A 16965-nucleotide genomic window follows, 5' to 3' on the forward strand; every position below is an offset into this window, starting at 1 on the left:
TACATTCAACAATGTTCGTGTTGTTTTGTTTGATGTTACGAATGTCCATATCATTGTTTTCTTATACTTGTATGGAGTGATCATATAAATTTGAGTTGGTCTATTGTTGTATTGGGCAAGTTAGGTACAAGGATCCTGTATTAGATCCTCGATGCTTGTAGGAGACAGATATGGAGAAAATTTCTTCCTTATAAGGCTTTGTTTGATACTCTAGTATTCATGTCAATCTATATGTATTTAGGTGAATACTAGAATATCTAAACAATATCTGATGTGGAATATGGATGAGAAGAATTTCTCCAAAACGATGCGGGTATTGAAAGACATTCCCCACACATTTTTTTGCCGCTGCCATATCTAGTTGGAGTGGCACCCTGTACACGCTCGAAAGCTCACTAAATATTAAAGCCTGTATGGAAGATTTTTTTTCTATTATAATACTTATATCACGTGGCTTATCCATAATAGTATTTATATTTTATGCTCAACGGCAATGAATCCAGCGTGTACATATTATATTATATATATAATAAATATTTTTAAAACATTTAACATGAAAAGGATGTTACATTAATAATTTTGTAGATTGTGCGTCCTTTTGTTTAGATTTATGGCTTCAAGATTTATCTAATAAAGTCTTAAGATAATCTGCTATACGAAAAATATGATTATAAAATCGATAGTCCAATGTTCAGTCACTCGGATTTTTTAACGGATGTGACTCGTGAGATGTTGCTGAAAACTAGATTGCTAGGTGTAGGCTAGCGAAAACGATCGAGGTTGATCAATAGCTCGGTGTATATTACGCGACTGTTCGTATAATCATATGTGAGAGCTAGGAATTTAATTTGTACAAATATAATTTATTTAATCGTTTGATATTATATTTTAAAGTGGACAAGGATAACATAATTAAAATATTGATTATGTCTCTTAGAAGGTATCAACTAAAAAGTCATATAAACTATCAATATAATTTTTATATCTATTTATATTATAATTTACGATTTTTAACTTACATTTCAAATTAAGACTTATTATTTATGTTTTTAACTTAACCTTCAAACTTAAATTTTACTGTGGAAGAATTTGACGTAAAAATCGTTTCTGGATTGTTAAATGGTTTGATTGAATATATAAAAATTTTAGATGGCATAGCCTATAGTGAAATTCTAGATCCACCATTGTTTATATTCTCTAGAAAGTACTTACAATGTCAATAATTATTAATTTTTATTTTCTTTCTTTATCCCTACCACTTAGGGACATCTTTACGCTTGTTTTTAGGGACATCTTTACGCTTGTTTTTCCGTGACGATACAGAAACGAAGTATATGTCCTGAAAGCGGTACCACTACCTGAAGTCCTAAAGAAATATACCCTTTTAAGAGGTAGAAAATAAGAAAAAAAATAAAATAAATAAAATAAAGCTAAAATACTATTTCAGAAAAGGCTCGTGCTTGATTCAACGGTTCATCATTTTAACGAGATGTTGATCTGTCTCGAGCAGCTACGATATTATGTTTTCTATTTTAAACTTCACTCTCAAAATCCCTATCTTAGATCACCTATTGCGATATCTCCAACAACTGTTTGATAATGTTTATAGAATAAAGTTTGAAACAGTGGATGAGATAAGAAATCTAAGTTATTAAAACCTCACCCCTTTTGAAGCCCCGTCCGCACTTCACGGGAGCGTCCCGTATCCGGCGTTGACACGTGTGAGCGCGGACCCGAAATCGGATTCTAATGCAGCTGTGAGCAGCGGTGGCCTGAGTCCGTGACCGTGTCCTCTCTCTCGCCGCCTCCCTAAAGATCCACCACTTCTCTGCGAGGGAGTGCGAGAGCGGCGAGACGGTGGACGACGGCCACGACGGGAGGCTGGCGGACGCGGCAGCGACCAGCTTGGCGGGGGAAGGCGGAAGCGTGAGCACCGGCGAGGACCCGGGCGTGGCGGGCGTGAGCGCGGACGCCACGAAGCGCCGCAGCGCGTCACCGACGACGGCGAGCGAGCGGAAGTAGGCAGCGTGCGCGGCGGCGAGCGCGTACCGGCGGTCGGCCGCGGCGCGGATGAGCGCCACGCGCTCGCGGCACAGCGCGGCGGGGTCTCCGCGCCGCGGTGAGGGCTCGGACGCGGACCAGCGGCGCGCACGGGGCCGGGAATTGGAGGAGGTGACAACGGCGGCGACGACGTCGTGGGAGGTCGTGCACCCCATTGCCGCGCGGGAGGGCGAAATCCTACCTTCGGAATCAGCGGCAGAGGCGTGCGGATACAACGGGCTCCGGTGCCTCGTCGGCGTCCATTATATACGAAGGGGGACGGACGGCGGCAGGGCACGCTGCGTCGGGTCCGGGTTACTTCATTGGTTGATGAACCGTAAGCATTACATGCCAATAGGCTTCATATTTTTGTTTTTTTAAATATGCTAGGTCTACCATAACTGGTTTATACATCCCTGCTGCTAACCACTTCAGATTCAAATTTGAGCTAGCCAAAAATCTGAACTTAATGTTTGTCCCCGAAAATTATCTTGTAACCTTGTCTGCAGCATACTGTATCTTACAAAGTTCATCGCTATTGCTGTTCCATGGAATTTAGATACAAAGAAGTTTGCAGCTAAGAATCGAGGAACGAGGGAAGTGTCTTCAGATGATGCTAGAGCAGCAATGCATACCCGGGGCAGAAAAGGCGCAGGATGCTTCAACCGCTGCAGATGAATTGAGGTCACCTTCTGAGATTCTAGAATCTTCTACCGTCAAGGAAGTTCCAGAAAATAGTCAAAATGGATCAACCAAGCAAACAAGTATGCCCATCTATATGACCGAAAGGTTTTAGCTTATGGTTGTGTGACGACGAGGCACACAGATCACTGATGTTTCTTGCCTTTTGTTTCAGAATAAGCTAAGGGCTGATGAAGTTGCAAGCATGAAATGTGGTTCATGATCCGATTGGCTGTTTCTAGGCTTAAATCAAGTTGTTTTTGTCCTTCCGTGGGAACAGATGAACGCTATAGTTAACTTCCTTGCAAAGCCTGGCTAGGTGCATGTAACCAGGAGTTAGTTGTATATTACCTACCCTCACGGTATCACTGAATCCCAGTGTTATGCGGATGATGTAGTCTTCAGAAGACAGCGCAAGCACATTGTCAGGGGTTTGACTTGTTTTGCCCCCCCCCATTACTTAGGTATCAAGTAGCGTCTCCTAGGCATTTGATTATGGGCTAATTCAAGTGTTTACAATAATGTTTAGCACCTGTTGTTTAAAACATGTCATGGTACCAAATATGACGAAGATGTATTGCATTTATATGAGAGAATGAGAGATTTGAACTGCTTTAGTTTGGTCTCCGACCATAACATCTTCTCTCTTAGTAGAAATTTTTTTTATACCTTTATGAAACCGAAATGTACATCAACTGCGCAATGGCCGCAATGAGATGAGCGACAGATACACGCGATGGGACCAAGCACTTGACCTAACCAAACCCAGTTCAAATTAGCCAGTACTTGAGTTGGTCAATTACTTACGGCCTCGAGTGCAATTAGCAATACAAATCTTCAAAACAACGTTGCTTTATATAGGTCTATGAATGAAAACATTTGAAGTAATTAGAAAAAATGCTTAAATTGTTTCTATTTTAAGCATCTTTTTTTAAATAAATAATCAAATACGATATTGCTAGAAATGAATATGTCAATGGAACAGTTCGATATTTGAGACCAAACCTGAATGTTTAAAATCAAACTGTAACACACCTGTTAACTCTAAATCGGATCACACACTATAAATGAATAGAATGGACGTAGACAAGAGCTGACGGTGGAGGAACAACAGAGGAGAGGACAGGCAGACAGAGACGAGGAGAGGCGGACGTGAGCATCTGATGAATTAGATCGTATCCTTATCATGCATTTCATTTCAAATGTCAGACCAGACCACATAATAATATAATTAGTTGCACGAGATGTGACAAGTTTCTAAAACGTATGCTCCAGCTTGTATCATGATAGTGGACGAGAACAATCTCACCAGCATTCTCGCTCCAAAGAATTCTAAGCAGACTCATGTTTACAGTAGAACCAAGAACAATAGACGAGGGTACGCAAAAGTTTTTATCTGAACACTAGAACTGGAAAACCCTATTGCCGAAAGTTGCCAAAGCAAATGTGAAGGTTACTCGAGGCACTCCAGTTACCACAAGCAAGGGATCAATTTGGCGGCATCTGCAGTCATTTACAGTTTTTACATCGGTGGGTCTTCCTACGGCCGGCTGCCGTTCAGCTGTCTCGGATCAGGTTGGTTGGTTCACTCAAAACATACTTGGGCAGTTCATACTTAGCACCTGGAATGTTAAAAGAATGCTTCCCTGTGCTTCCCTCCGATGCCGCCTCCCTCCAGATCCACCGCTTCCCTGCCCCTGCTCGTCGATTCGGCTCTACTATCCACCACGCCGTCCCTGTGTCAGTCTAGGTTTACCCCTCCTGCTCCTGTGTCAGTCTCAGTTCCTAGCTCTGCATCTCAAGGTAGCAACATTTTCAAGACCAGGATTGACAACGTTGATGCAGGTAATGTGAAAATATAGAGTAATGTACCAAAGTAGATCGTAAGTACCTTTATTAGTTCCTAATTCATATCTACTTAGTGTTGGGTTGACTGGTTTTTGTTTCCTGATTCTGTGTATCAATTGCTCCAGTTATTGATGATGTCTGGAACCATATATCCCTAATACTTTAATGACACTCAGCCTCTAGATACCACTAACCTTATATCATTTGGATTGATTGTCAGCTTCTGCACACTTACATTGTGGTATATGTTCAGCCTGCAGATATCTATCTGATTGATGAACCAAGTGCTTATCTTGATTTGGAGCAGCGTATTGTGGCCTCAAAGGTTATCAAGAGATTTGGTATATGCCCATTCAGCAGTCAGTCACGCACAAAGCCAGAATCTCTGGAGCATTTAAATCAATGCATAAGAACTTTCACCAAACACGTTGATTTAAATGCTCAAGTGTTCCTTGACTTGTGAATTTTGATGTTGACCTTAAAAACTTAATGTCAAAATTTGGATATTAGTCAACTGAAATGCTTTGGTGCCAATGCCTCTCTTCTAAATATGTGTGTTTTTTGCATAATATTTATGTATTAATCATCTCATTGTTTTCTACTGCATCTGCAGGACCAAGCCTGTCTTTATATAAAAGTTCTTATGCAGATTTCTTTGGATCTTCGTGTGCAAATTATCCTTTTTTACTATTTTATATTACTTTTACTTGTACAACCGAAACTTTTTCGGTACCAAAACTGCATTGTTGATTAGGTGGCTGCTACAACACTCATTGACCTTTGTCAACCAATTGGACCAGAAAACACTTCTATATATGTTTTGCCACAACTAAAGGAGCTTTTTGCTGAACTAGCATTTTCTCATGATTCATCTGGTCTTAACCATTCTAAAAAAGATTTAAAAGTTCCGATGAAAATAAAAACAAGCCAATTAAAGTGGAACCCAGATTCAAGTTCTGAATTTATGGAGAACAATGTAAATTTTATGCACACGTTTATTTGGACAATCTTGGAACCGCAAAAGATTAACATCATTTTATTTTTTTGCTGTTATTGATTTCATCATTGAAATAGAAATCGTGTCAGTGTTGCAGTCGTGACATAAGTGGCGGCGATGAAACTTTTAACAGACAAAAAACATTTAGCAGTCACATGTGGCTATAAAAAATGGACTTTGAACAAAATTATTTTAGATTATTTTAAAAGTATCCGTCCTTAGGCTTGGCAGGGCGCCGCGAAGCGCGCAACTTTTTCTAGTGAGATAAAAGATTGAAGATAGAGATACCTGAAGTATACAACAGCCAGCCCAATAATGACATATGGGACACGTCACTATCGAAGAGCTTGTAGTTGTAGGAGCAGATCGCGGTAAGCTTACCACCTAGGCACCGGCGGACCCGCCAGTCCGCCCCTGCATCCAGTGATCCAGTCAATCGCGGACGCCCGCTTGGCCGCTTCCATGGGTTCCATGAGGCGGAGTTCCGTGCGGCTTCTCATAGGGTTCCTGCTAATTCGGCTCAATTGGTGCTCGGTAAGCGTCAGATTTGATTTGGTCTCTGGAGTTTGTATTAGTTTGTTACATCATTGATGATGGATTTGGATTGTTGGGTTTTTTGGGTGTAATCAGGCGGTGGGCGACAAGGGCGCGGAGAAAGTAGGCGTGGCTTTCCCGGTGGTGGTGAGCACCTGGCCGTTCCGTGAGGCGGTCAGAGCGGCGTGGAAGGTGGTTTCGACCGGTGAAGGATGGGGTTCGGCCGTCGATGCTGTCGTCGCTGGCTGCTCCGCCTGCGAGGACCTCCGCTGCGATGGTACAGGTCAGTACCTGCTGGCCTGTTCCCTTGCACGTGTCGTCCTTCATATGTCAAGAGCAAGGCCGAACTTGGGTGGCAATTGCCATGCTGCCCTCTGAAGCACATTGTTGATGCAGCAGCATTATCACATTGATTGGAAACATGATGCAACATCAGGGACTACAATAGAAATGGGTTGTTAAGTTTTATGGTTTGGATCTGGATTACCTGTTGACTGTTGTATGCCAATATTGTTGCTTTCATCTGTAGTCCTGCACCAGTAAAGTACAGTGTCAGTATCAATTGCAAATGTTGTTCAATGCCTTGTGCCAGACGTGCCACGTTAGAGGCTTAGAGCTCTTTTTCCCCAGTGTGCCATCATAAGAGCTGATCAATATTCAAAATTTGTATAGGTGTATAACAGATTGGATTTGGATTTCTCTACAGATTACGTGTGCTTCTGGTATGCTGCTGTTCTCTGCCACGCACCGATCGGAGGTTGTACGTGTGGAGGATCGGTGGGCGCGGTTTGAAGGCTGAACGGCGGCGAGGAGCCAGCGATCGTGAGAGAAGGAAAACAAGGTGGCGGCTAGGGTTGGACTCCCGGCTCTCTACAGGAAGCCGGAAACAATGTGTTTCTGCTTGATCTATAGAGTGGTGCTTACAATTATTTATACTCCCTTCTAGTCCTTATCTAATGAGATAGATCTCCTCTTTTCTCTCTAACAAATCTTATCTTCTAATCCCTATCTTCTCTCTAACAAATCTTATCTTCTAATCCCTATCTTCTCTCTAACAAATCTTATCTTCTAATCCTTATCTGCATGCTTATCTTCTAATCCTTATTTGCATGCTTATGCTGTTGCCCGGCGCCTATAGTGGCGGCCGGTCATAACATCTCTCCCTGCCTGCGCAAACAGCTCGTCCTCGAGCTGCACATCCGGGTAGAGAGTCTTGAAGTCGTCCAGGGGCTCCCAGGTGGCGTCGTCCTCCGGAAGGCCTTGCCACTTGACGAGGATGTGCCACGCGCCGCGACGGAGCTGTGCGCGCAGGACCTGCGCAGGGGCTGGCAGCAGTCGCCCGTCCTGAACCGGTGGCAGCACGGCTGGTGTTGATGGTGGCGAGCCGGCAGAGTTGTACGACTTTAACAACCCCACATGGAAGACGTCATGCAGGCACGCGTCCGCGGGGAGTCGGAGACGATAAGCCACCTGCCCGATGCGCTCGACGATCTGGAACGGCCCCGCGTAGCGTGGGCGCAGCTTGCCCTTGGACGGCGAGACGAGCGCATGGGTGGGTCGGTGGAGAAGTCGGAGCAGCACCCATGCGCCCTTGTCGAACTCCACCTCGCGATGGTGCTCATCGTAGTGGCGCTTGGCGTACTGCTGGGCCTGAAGAAGACGCTCGCGAACCTCCTCCAGGAACGCGTCGCGGTCCCGCAGCATGGCGTCCACCGCTTCTGTCTGGGCCGCCCCGGCGTGGTGTGGCATGAGGGGTGGTGGGGGTCGGCCGTACACAACCTCGAATGGCGACGCTCGGAGTGCCGTGTGGTACGAGGTATTGTAGCAGTACTCCGCCCAGGAGAGCCAGTCGACCCACGAGCGAGGCCGATCACCTGTCGCACAGCGCAAATACATCGCAATGACCTTGTTGACGACCTCGGACTGGCCGTCCATCTGGGGATGAAAGGTCGTACCGAGCCGCTGCTTGACACCTGCACATTTAAAGAGATCGCGCCAGAGATTGCTGGTGAAGACTGGGTCGCGATCGCTGACGATGGAGCTGGGGAAACCGTGTAGGTGCACGATCCCGTCGAAGAAGGCACGGGCGACGGAGGCGGCGGTGTAGGGGTGGCTGAGCGCGATGAAGTGGGTGTACTTCGAGAAGCGGTCCACCACCGTCAGGACGACGGACTTGCCGTGCACTTTCGGCAGCCCCTCGATGAAGTCCATGGAGATATCTGCCCACACCTGTGACGGAACGTCCAAGGGCTGAAGTAGGCCGGCCGGCTGTGTGGTCGGTGTCTTGTTCCGCTGGCACACGTCACAGGAGCGGACGAAGTCGAGCACCAGCTGGCGGTCGCCGGGGATGTAGAAGTCCGCGCGGAGGCGCACAAGGGTTTTCTGGACCCCCTCGTGTCCTGCCGAGTGAGCCAGGGTCACCACCTGGTGGCGCAAGTCGTCGGTGGCAGGCACGTAGATGCGCTTGCCGTGGAGGAGGAAGCCGTCGTCGGCTGCCCACGGCGCGCCCAGAGATGCAGCCTGCAGCTGCTGCAGCAGGTCGCGCGTGACCGGGTCGGCCGCGGTGGCACGACGAATGTCGGCGTAGAGGTCGAAGGAGGGCCCAGAGAGGGCACAGAGCGCCGCAGTCTCCTCGTCGCGGCGAGACAGCGCGTCGGCCGCCGAGTTGAGCCGCCCGGGGCGGTACTCGACGGTGAAGTCGAACCCGAACAGCTTGCTGAGCCACTGGTGTTGAGGCACGGTGGACAGCTGTTGGTCCAGGAGGAACTTCAGGCTGTAGTGGTCGGTGCGGACGAGGAACCGGCGCCCCCACAAGTACGGGCGCCAGTGCCGGACGGCTTGCACCAGCCCGATGAGCTCGCGCTCGTAGGCCGCCAGCTTGACATGGCGAGCGGCGAAGGGTCGACTGAAGAAGGCCAGGGGTCCGCCCCCCTGGTGTAGAACGACGCCAAAGCCGGTGCCGGACGCGTCGCAGTCGACCACGAACTGGCGCGCGAAGTCGGGCATCTATGGAACCGGCGCCGACGAGAGCGCCCGCTTCAGGGCAACGAAAGCCTCGTCCGCCTCCGCCGTCTAGACGAATGCCTCCTTCCGCAGGAGACGTGTGAGTGGCGCCGCGATGGAGCCGAAGTCGCGGATGAACTTCCTGTAGTAGCCGGCGAGGCCCAGGAAGCCACGCACCCCGTGTGTAGAGCATGGTAGCGGCCACGAGGCGACCGCGGCCACTTTGTCGCTGTCCATGGCGACGCCGTCGGCGGAGATGACGTGGCCGAGGTAGGCGACGGAGGGGGTCCCGAAGGAGCACTTCGATCTCTTCAGAAAGAGGCCGTGGGCTCGTAGGGCGGTGAAGTCGAGGCCGACATGCTGCAGGTGCTCAGATCACGACGTGCTGTAGATCAGAATGTCATCAAAGAAAACCAGCACAAACCTACGGAGGAAGGGGTGGAGCACGTCATTCATCAACGCCTGAAATGTCGCAGGGGCGTTGGAGAGCCCAAACGGCATCACCAGGAACTCGAAATGGCCATGGTGGGTGCGGAACACCGTCTTCTCAATGTCGGCCGGGTGCATGCGCACCTGATGGTACCCCGAGCGGAGGTCGAGCTTGGTGAAGTACTTGGCCCCGTGGAGCTCGTCGAGGAGCTCGTCAACCACCGGGATCGGGAACTTGTCCTTGGACGTACGGTCGTTGAGCGGGCGGTAGCCGATGCAGAAGCGCCACGACCCATCTGCCTTCTTGACGAGGAGCACAGGTGCCGAGAACGGAGAAGTACTGGGGCGGATGATGCCCTGCTCCAGCATGGCGGCGCACTGCCGCTCGAGCTCGTCCTTCTGCAACTGAGGGTACCGGTACGGCCGCACTGCCACCGGCGCGGTCTCGGGCAGCAGGTGTATGCGGTGGTCGTAGGGGCGGGCTGGTGGAAGACCGCGTGGTGTGTCGAAGACGGCTTCGTGCTGACATAGGAGCTCGTCCAGCAGCGGGTGGTGTGGGTCCGGAACTACTGCTAGCAGCGACCGCTGCTGGGAGGGTGCGCCCGGGGCGCCCACACACTGCCACGTGACGCGGCGGCCCTCGTGCAGGAAGGATACGGTGAGCCCCTCGAAGTCCCAGGTGAGGGGGCCCAGCGTGCCCAGGAAGTCGACGCCGAGGATGAAGTCGAAGCAGCCGAGCGCGAGGCCGACGCAGGTGATGGAGAAGGGCGCCCCGAAGATGTCGATGGGCACGTTGCGTGCAAGGCCTTCACACGGCACGCGCTCGCCGTTGGCCACCGTAACACGAAGCTAGTCGCCCCCCTGAGGAGCGAGTCCAAGGCGCCGCATGGCCGCGCCCTGGAGGAACGTGTGGGTGGAGCCGGTGTCCAGGAGGGCGAGGAGGCGCTCGCCCTTGATCGTCACGGGCAGGAGCATAGATTGGTACGTCCTGATGCCTGCCAGAGCGTGTACAGAGACCACAAGAGCGTGAGCGTGAGCGTCCGCTGCGGCGGCGGCTTCTTCGGGCGAGGCCGCGGCCGCATCGTCGGCTGCCGCCTCCTCGTCGGCGTCGAGGAAATCGTCCACCTCCAGGAAGAACAAGCGGGGGCACACGTGCCCACGCACGTACTGCTCGTCGCAGTTGTAGCAGAGGCCTTGACGACGGCGTTCCTGCATCTCGGCCGGCGAGAGGCGACGGTGCGGTCGTGCGGGTGCCGCCGGGGCTGCTGCGCCATGTGCTGCAGCGCCGGCTGCGGGCGGCGCAGGCAGCGCTGGTGCGCCAGCCGGGGCCGCGGTCGCCCCCTGTTGGCATGGGGGAAAGGCTGGCCGCGGGGGAGGGCGGGCGCCGCGCTGCTGAGGAGGCGCTGCCGCGGCCAGAGCCCGTGTCTCGAAGGCGCGGGCGAGAAACATGGTCGTCTGGAGGTCGGGCGGGGCGCGCATCGCGACGTCGACCCGAATGTGTTCCGAGAGGCCACCGACGAAGAGCTCCGCCTTTTGGCGCGTGGAGAGGTCCCTTGAGTGCACCAGCACCGTCTGGAAGCGGTCCGCAAACTCCTGGACCGTGGAGTGGAAAGGAAGGCGCCCCAACTTGGCCAGCCGCGAGCCGTAGATAGGCGGTCCGAAGCGAAGGCGACAAAGCTCCTTGAAGCGCTCCCAGGACGGCATGCCCTCGTCCAACAGGAGTGCGTAGTACCATGTCTGAGCGGCGCCGGTGAGGTGGTAGGAGGCCATCCACGTCCGCTGCTCCACCGGAGTGCGCTGGCCCCAGAAGAAATTGTTCACAGTGTGTGAGCCAATTCAGCGGGTCGACCGAGCCGTCGTATGTCGCGAAGTCGATCTTGTAGGTCCGAGGCTGGAAAGGCGCCGCGCCGAACGTCGCGGGAGCCGTAGCCGAGGGCGCCCCGCCGATCACTGGAGCTGCAGCCGGCGCGGAGCAGAAAGTGGAGTCGTGGAGAATTGTGCCGTCAACGCCGCCATAGAGCGTTCCTGACGCCGGAACGCCCCCATGGCCGAAGCCTGCTGTGATGTGAGGGGTCGAATGGACCGACGGGCACGCCGGCGCAGAGGAGTAGACTGGCTGCACGACGTCGGTGAGCCACGGCGGAAGCGGGGACGGCGAGTGGGGGAACTGGATCTCCTGGATGGGGACGCCGCCGAGGGACACCGCCGGTGTGGGCGCGGTGGTGTGCGCCGTGCTGTCCTGCGGCATCCCGTAGGGGTAGACAGCGCCCGAGGCGGGTGAAGGCAGCTGCTGCCGCGGGTTGGGCGCCGACGGTAGCTGCGGCTGCGGTCCCAAGAGGAAGGCGTGGACGCCGGCCATCATCCTGCCGAGGTCGAGGACGGCTGTGGTGAGTTGCTCGTTGGTCATCACGCCCGCGGCGGCGGAGGAAGCCCCGGCGGCCAACGACAGCGATCCCGCGGGCAGATATGTTTGCGGAATCGGTGCGGATGGGATCGGCACAGACACGTTGGAGTCCGGCGGCGATGTGGTTGCAGCGGGCAGCGGCAGCGACATCGGATCGAAGGCTCTGATACCAGGTTGGTATGCTGCTGTTCTCTGCCACGCATCGATCGGAGGTTGTACGTGTGGAGGATCGGTGGACACGGTTTGAAGGCTGAACGGCGGCGAGGAGTCAGCGATCGTGAGAGGAGGAAAACAAGGTGGCGGCTAGGGTTGGACTCCCGTCTCCCTACAGGAAGCCGGAAACAATGTGTTTCTGCTTGATCTATAGAGTGGTGCTTACAATTATTTATACTCCCTTCTAGTCCTTATCTAATGAGATAGATCTCCTCTTTTCTCTCTAACAAATCTTATCTTCTAATCCCTATCTTCTCTCTAACAAATCTTATCTTCTAATCCCTATCTTCTCTCTAACAAATCTTATCTTCTAATCCTTATTTGCATGCTTATGCTGTTGCCCGGCACCTATAGTGGCGGCCGGTCATAACAACTTCCACGCTGTCAGAATTTAACATTCAAACACACTGCCAAAATATTTCTCATGGTTTTTAAAGCGGTAAGGCGGTCCAAGGCGTTGGAGGACCGCCTGGACGCCTAGGCGGCGCCTAGGCGACGCCTAGGCGAGGTAGGCGGGCAAGGCGCCTAGGCGTTAGACCACCGCCCGGACGCCTAGGCGACGCCTAGGCGTCGCCTAGGCGACGCCTTAAAAACAGAGATATTTCTCATAGACCATTGGTCACATTTGAGTTCCCCTAGTGGTACATTGAACCGAATTTTCTCCATTAATTTGATGCAGTAAATGGATAAACAATGGTTGCAGAGCTTAACTTCAATCTTTCTCAGTCATGTGACCTTATTATGTTGTCAATACTAAAAGATTATGGATGTGTTTGGTATGAGGTCAAAGTAGGATGAGGCGGGGACAACACCGCCCGCTCGATTTTTTAGGACCATACCGCCACCAAAAATTGTTCCACTGTTCACCTCACTCCACATGACTCTCATCCAAACATTATAGAAAATATGGTCGTCCCCTTCCATCCCTCCTTGTACGTCCAACCAAACACACCATATAATGATTTGCCTGCCTGCATAATTTTTAGTGTTTTCCTTTACTTTGAGTTGTGAAACAAAAATGATGGCATGCCTGAGGTGTTAATCTTAATACCAAAAAAACATTTGGTGATGTTACATTGCTCAAATTATCTCTCTTATATGCTGGTATAAAGGTAACTATCGATGCACAAAAAATACTTAAATGGTTAGCAGTGCAGTGTGAGGATAACATGAATCACAACTGCTTTTACATGTTGTTCATAGTGTTTTACCGACTCCGTTCCAAATTATAAGATGTTTTGACTTTTCTGTATACGTTGCTTTTATTGTGTATCTAAAATGTAATCCATTTATGGACAGTAATGCTCAAGCAGTCCTGCTTCTTGTTTTTACTTATAATTTGAATAGCTTCCCTGTTATTAGCATGCTTCTGGAATCTATCAACCTGGTTATAATTTAGGTATTCATGTCATGCAGTTGGTCCAGGTGGAAGTCCAGATGAGAATGGGGAAACCACTTTAGATGCTCTTGTCATGAATGGGGTAACATCTGCATTACTTTCTCGTGCAGCAGTTCAGGTTGATATTTTATTTTGTTCCATCATTCAGAGTGGATGCACATTGCATTATTTTCGCTTAAGGAAACTGTCAGGCAACAATGGAAATTGGAGCTGTGGCGGCCATGAGATATGTGAAGGATGGAATCAAGGCAGCAAAGTTAGTCATGGAGCACAGCGAGCATACTCTGCTCGTTGGAGAGAAAGCAACAGCATTTGCAATTTCAATGGGTCTTCCAGGACCAACTAACCTCAGTTCACCAGAGTCAATTGAGAAATGGGAAAAGTGGAAACAGAACCACTGCCAACCAAACTTCTGGAAAAATGTTGATCCTGTCGGTAAGTGTGGTCCATACCATCCTATCAATTTAGCCTCAGTTGAAGTTGAGGGTTCTGTAAAGAATGAGGTAGTGGGGAGTCAAGGTGGTCTCTGCCAGGGGTATTTTGAAAGTGATAATTTACTGGAGCCAATAAAGTCCAATTTGAAGGTTGTTAATCGCCACAACCATGACACAATTTCTATGGCTGTGATTGACAAGGTAGCTATCACATTCGAAGTTAGCTGACTCTTTCTATTGCTGTGAAACTAATATCTGTGTTGTTTTCTATTAGATGGGCCACATAGCAGTTGGGACATCAACCAATGGTGCTACATTTAAAATTCCAGGAAGGTGAGCACTTTGACTACTGTTGGAATGTCGGGTGACTTCACATCACAGCGCAACAGGCTTATCATAATTTTAACTAATCATGGACACTAAATCTACTAGTTTCTGTTGATGGCTAGTTAAAACTATGGCCAGCTGTTTGGGCCTGGTTTCACTCAAACTGTTTAGCTAGTACATGTCTTAACTAAGTTTGTTTCTTTCCTGTAACTCTGGAATTTCATTCACCACCGTCTTGTGTATCCAATTCCTTTGTGCCATTAGATCTTACCATTTCATGGACCTTTCATATGTTTTTTTGACTGTGGTATCTAGTCACTGTAAGAATCAGTCAGATCCTCTGGTCTTGTTATACTGGAGTGGTATCCTGTATTGGATGATGTAAATCCGCCAGTTGTATTTTTTCTATGCACCAACTGTACTATGCATGTTGCATTTTTGTTACATGTGCTTAAGCCATTTTTGCTATATGGTGAAACATGTCAGCCTAGTGCTCCTTTCCGTAAGCCAGTGTCAGTGTCATCCATTATTTCCTTGGAAATCTAAATGTTGCCCATTGAATTGGGACTCTTTGCTTGGCATGTATTCAATTTTGCAACCATCTAACTCATAGAAATATTCAATCTACTCCCTCGGTTCCAAATTGTATGTCGCTTTGACATTTTTAGTACACCAATTTTGCTAGATATAATGTATGTCTAGATACATAGCAAAATCTATGTACCAAAAAAGTCAAAGCGACTTATAATTTAGAACAAAGGGAATATATGAATTCATATTTCTGCGGGAGGCCAATCTAGTTCTAAATCCTCAATATTTTGGCAACTGAATGATTTTTTAGAGTTTTAGGGCCATGCCTCAGTCTTTCAACTAATAGCCAAAAGACGGTTTACTTTAAACCGTTACTTACAGCATCAAGGACAACTGAATGAACTTGGTGAAGAATTACCAATTTCTCTCTTTATAGCTAGTACTGTGTACCAACCAATCATTTGATTCCAGGGTGGGCGATGGACCAATACCAGGATCTTCTTCATATGGTGATGATGAAGTTGGGGCTTGTGGAGCAACTGGTGATGGTGATATTATGATGCGCTTCCTTCCATGGTAATGAAAACATAATTTCTGTTGAAAATGACATTTGAAAAAGGATGGCTGAGTGTGATGTCTAGCTTGTCAATTGGAACCGGATTAGTTGCTCCAATCTATGATTTAATTTGAAAGAAAGATGACAGAGTTGTGCTCTGATTATTATGAACTTCTTTTTCCCTCATGTTTATTTTTTCAAGTGTAGCATCCTAGTACATGATGGTATGCAATTTCAATCATCTTTGGGCAATCAATTTTAAACAGTCCCTGATCCAACTGCAAACACTAATGCTGGTAACAGCATATGCTAGTTGTTTACTCTATCGTAACTCTATCGACTCTTGTGCACTTCGTGCCAATCTTATTATAAATTCTGTTGTAGCTACCAAGTGGTAGAGAGCATGCGACAAGGGATGGATCCTCGAGATGCTGCCACAGATGCTATATCGAGAATTGCCCGCAAATACCCAGATTTCATCGGTGCCGTATTTGCAGTCAACAAGGAAGGGGTGCATGCCGGGGCATGCCACGGATGGACATTCCAATACTCCGTACGGAATTCCAGCATGCAAGATGTGGAGGTCATTACAGTATATCCTTAGCAATCGCAATTCAACGAAAACAAAAGTTTGCTTTATCAGCATGTTTAAAAATGTCACGGCTGCCCCCCTGTTGATGTTTTAAAAATGTTCTGTGCGGATTATTTCAATGTTTTCTTAAAGTCGATTGTTTTGAAACTAGTAGTACTGTATGTACCAATCTGACCTTAGTTGTTTTTTCCCTGGAAAGTGTTGAATGTCTTGGAAAGTCGAAACCTTGGATCTTCTCTGTTGGAGTTGGAGTTGATTGTACAGAAGTTAGACTTGGATATAGTCAACTTCGTCGAACCAGCTATCATGTTTATAATAATATATCGTAGCCTGTCATGTTTTGTTTGGGCGCACGTACACCAGGCTCCGCCAAGCCAGGGACGTGCGCCGTGCGTCCAGGCTCCGCCAAGCCAGGGACGTGCGCCATGCGTAGGAGCGCGCCAAACAACTGGCCGACGTTGAGAAGGAAAGAGAACGCTGATAAGGAAAGAGGATCAGCGTATGGCTGAGAAGGAAAGAAAGGGAAGGAAAGAGTATCAGCGCAAGAAGGAAATAAAGAATAATGAAACAAAGATTAGCTTGCTATTTTAGTCCTAAATTAGAGGAGCCTGCTGCTTTGGTCGGTTGGACCTCAGGCTATCTATATCTTGTCACCGTATTCAGTCAAGACAAGCACAAGTTAAATCAATCTCATATCTCTCTCTTCTCTAACCGTGAGCCAGGGGGCATAACCCGGTGAGCTTGTTAGCGGCACGGGGGCATAACCCTGTCGGAGTTACCACGGAGCGAGAGTACGAGCTCCGGAGTAGAGGTTCGGCATCCCTGCCGAACACTGCTCTTGACAACCTGGTATCAATATCGCGTTGATCCTTCTGATCCACCGTCGCTGCATCCCCACCCACAGCGCCACCAAGAGCCCCTCCACCGTCACCACCAACCTTGGCCGCGTCCCCCTCTGTGCAACCGGCCATGGCTGA

At 49.2% G+C, this 16965-nt stretch overlaps 1 protein-coding gene and 1 long non-coding RNA gene across 3 annotated transcripts; one reads left to right on the forward strand and one right to left on the reverse strand.

The window, feature by feature from the left end:
* Positions 1-3899: 3899 nt before the first annotated feature.
* Positions 3900-5988, reverse strand: LOC111590821 (uncharacterized). Its single transcript, XR_002749933.2, has 2 exons — positions 5855-5988; positions 3900-4512 (listed from the first exon to the last, which is right to left on the reverse strand). It is a non-coding gene; the product is annotated as an uncharacterized lncRNA (long non-coding RNA).
* Positions 5773-16309, forward strand: LOC100280081 (uncharacterized). Of its 2 annotated transcripts, none has more exons than XM_020547674.2 (7): positions 5773-6100; positions 6197-6383; positions 13566-13666; positions 13740-14183; positions 14257-14315; positions 15312-15416; positions 15781-16309. In XM_020547674.2, the coding sequence occupies exons 1-7, from the start codon at positions 6029-6031 to the stop codon at positions 15998-16000; spliced, it is 1188 nt and encodes a 395-aa protein (XP_020403263.1). In that variant the 5' UTR covers positions 5773-6028; the 3' UTR covers positions 16001-16309. The 2 variants fall into 2 exon arrangements, with proteins under 2 accessions (XP_020403263.1, NP_001146491.2); NM_001153019.2 differs by having other exon boundaries at positions 5878-6100; positions 13566-13630; positions 15781-16283.
* The last annotated feature ends 656 nt before the right edge of the window (positions 16310-16965 follow it).

The sequence above is a fragment of the Zea mays genome, chromosome 2 (genome assembly GCF_902167145.1).
Source record: "Zea mays cultivar B73 chromosome 2, Zm-B73-REFERENCE-NAM-5.0, whole genome shotgun sequence".
In the NCBI taxonomy this organism is placed as follows: domain Eukaryota; kingdom Viridiplantae; phylum Streptophyta; class Magnoliopsida; order Poales; family Poaceae; genus Zea; species Zea mays.

Bases quoted from the DNA above. Each gene is read 5' to 3' on its own strand.
- LOC100280081 (XM_020547674.2), top strand. From the start codon at position 6,029: ATGGGTTCCATGAGGCGGAGTTCCGTGCGGCTTCTCATAGGGTTCCTG. The intron at 6,101-6,196 runs GTAAGCGTCAGA...GGGTGTAATCAG, and splicing joins TTCGGCTCAATTGGTGCTCG to GCGGTGGGCGACAAGGGCGC. The intron at 6,384-13,565 runs GTCAGTACCTGC...CATGTCATGCAG, and splicing joins CCTCCGCTGCGATGGTACAG to TTGGTCCAGGTGGAAGTCCA.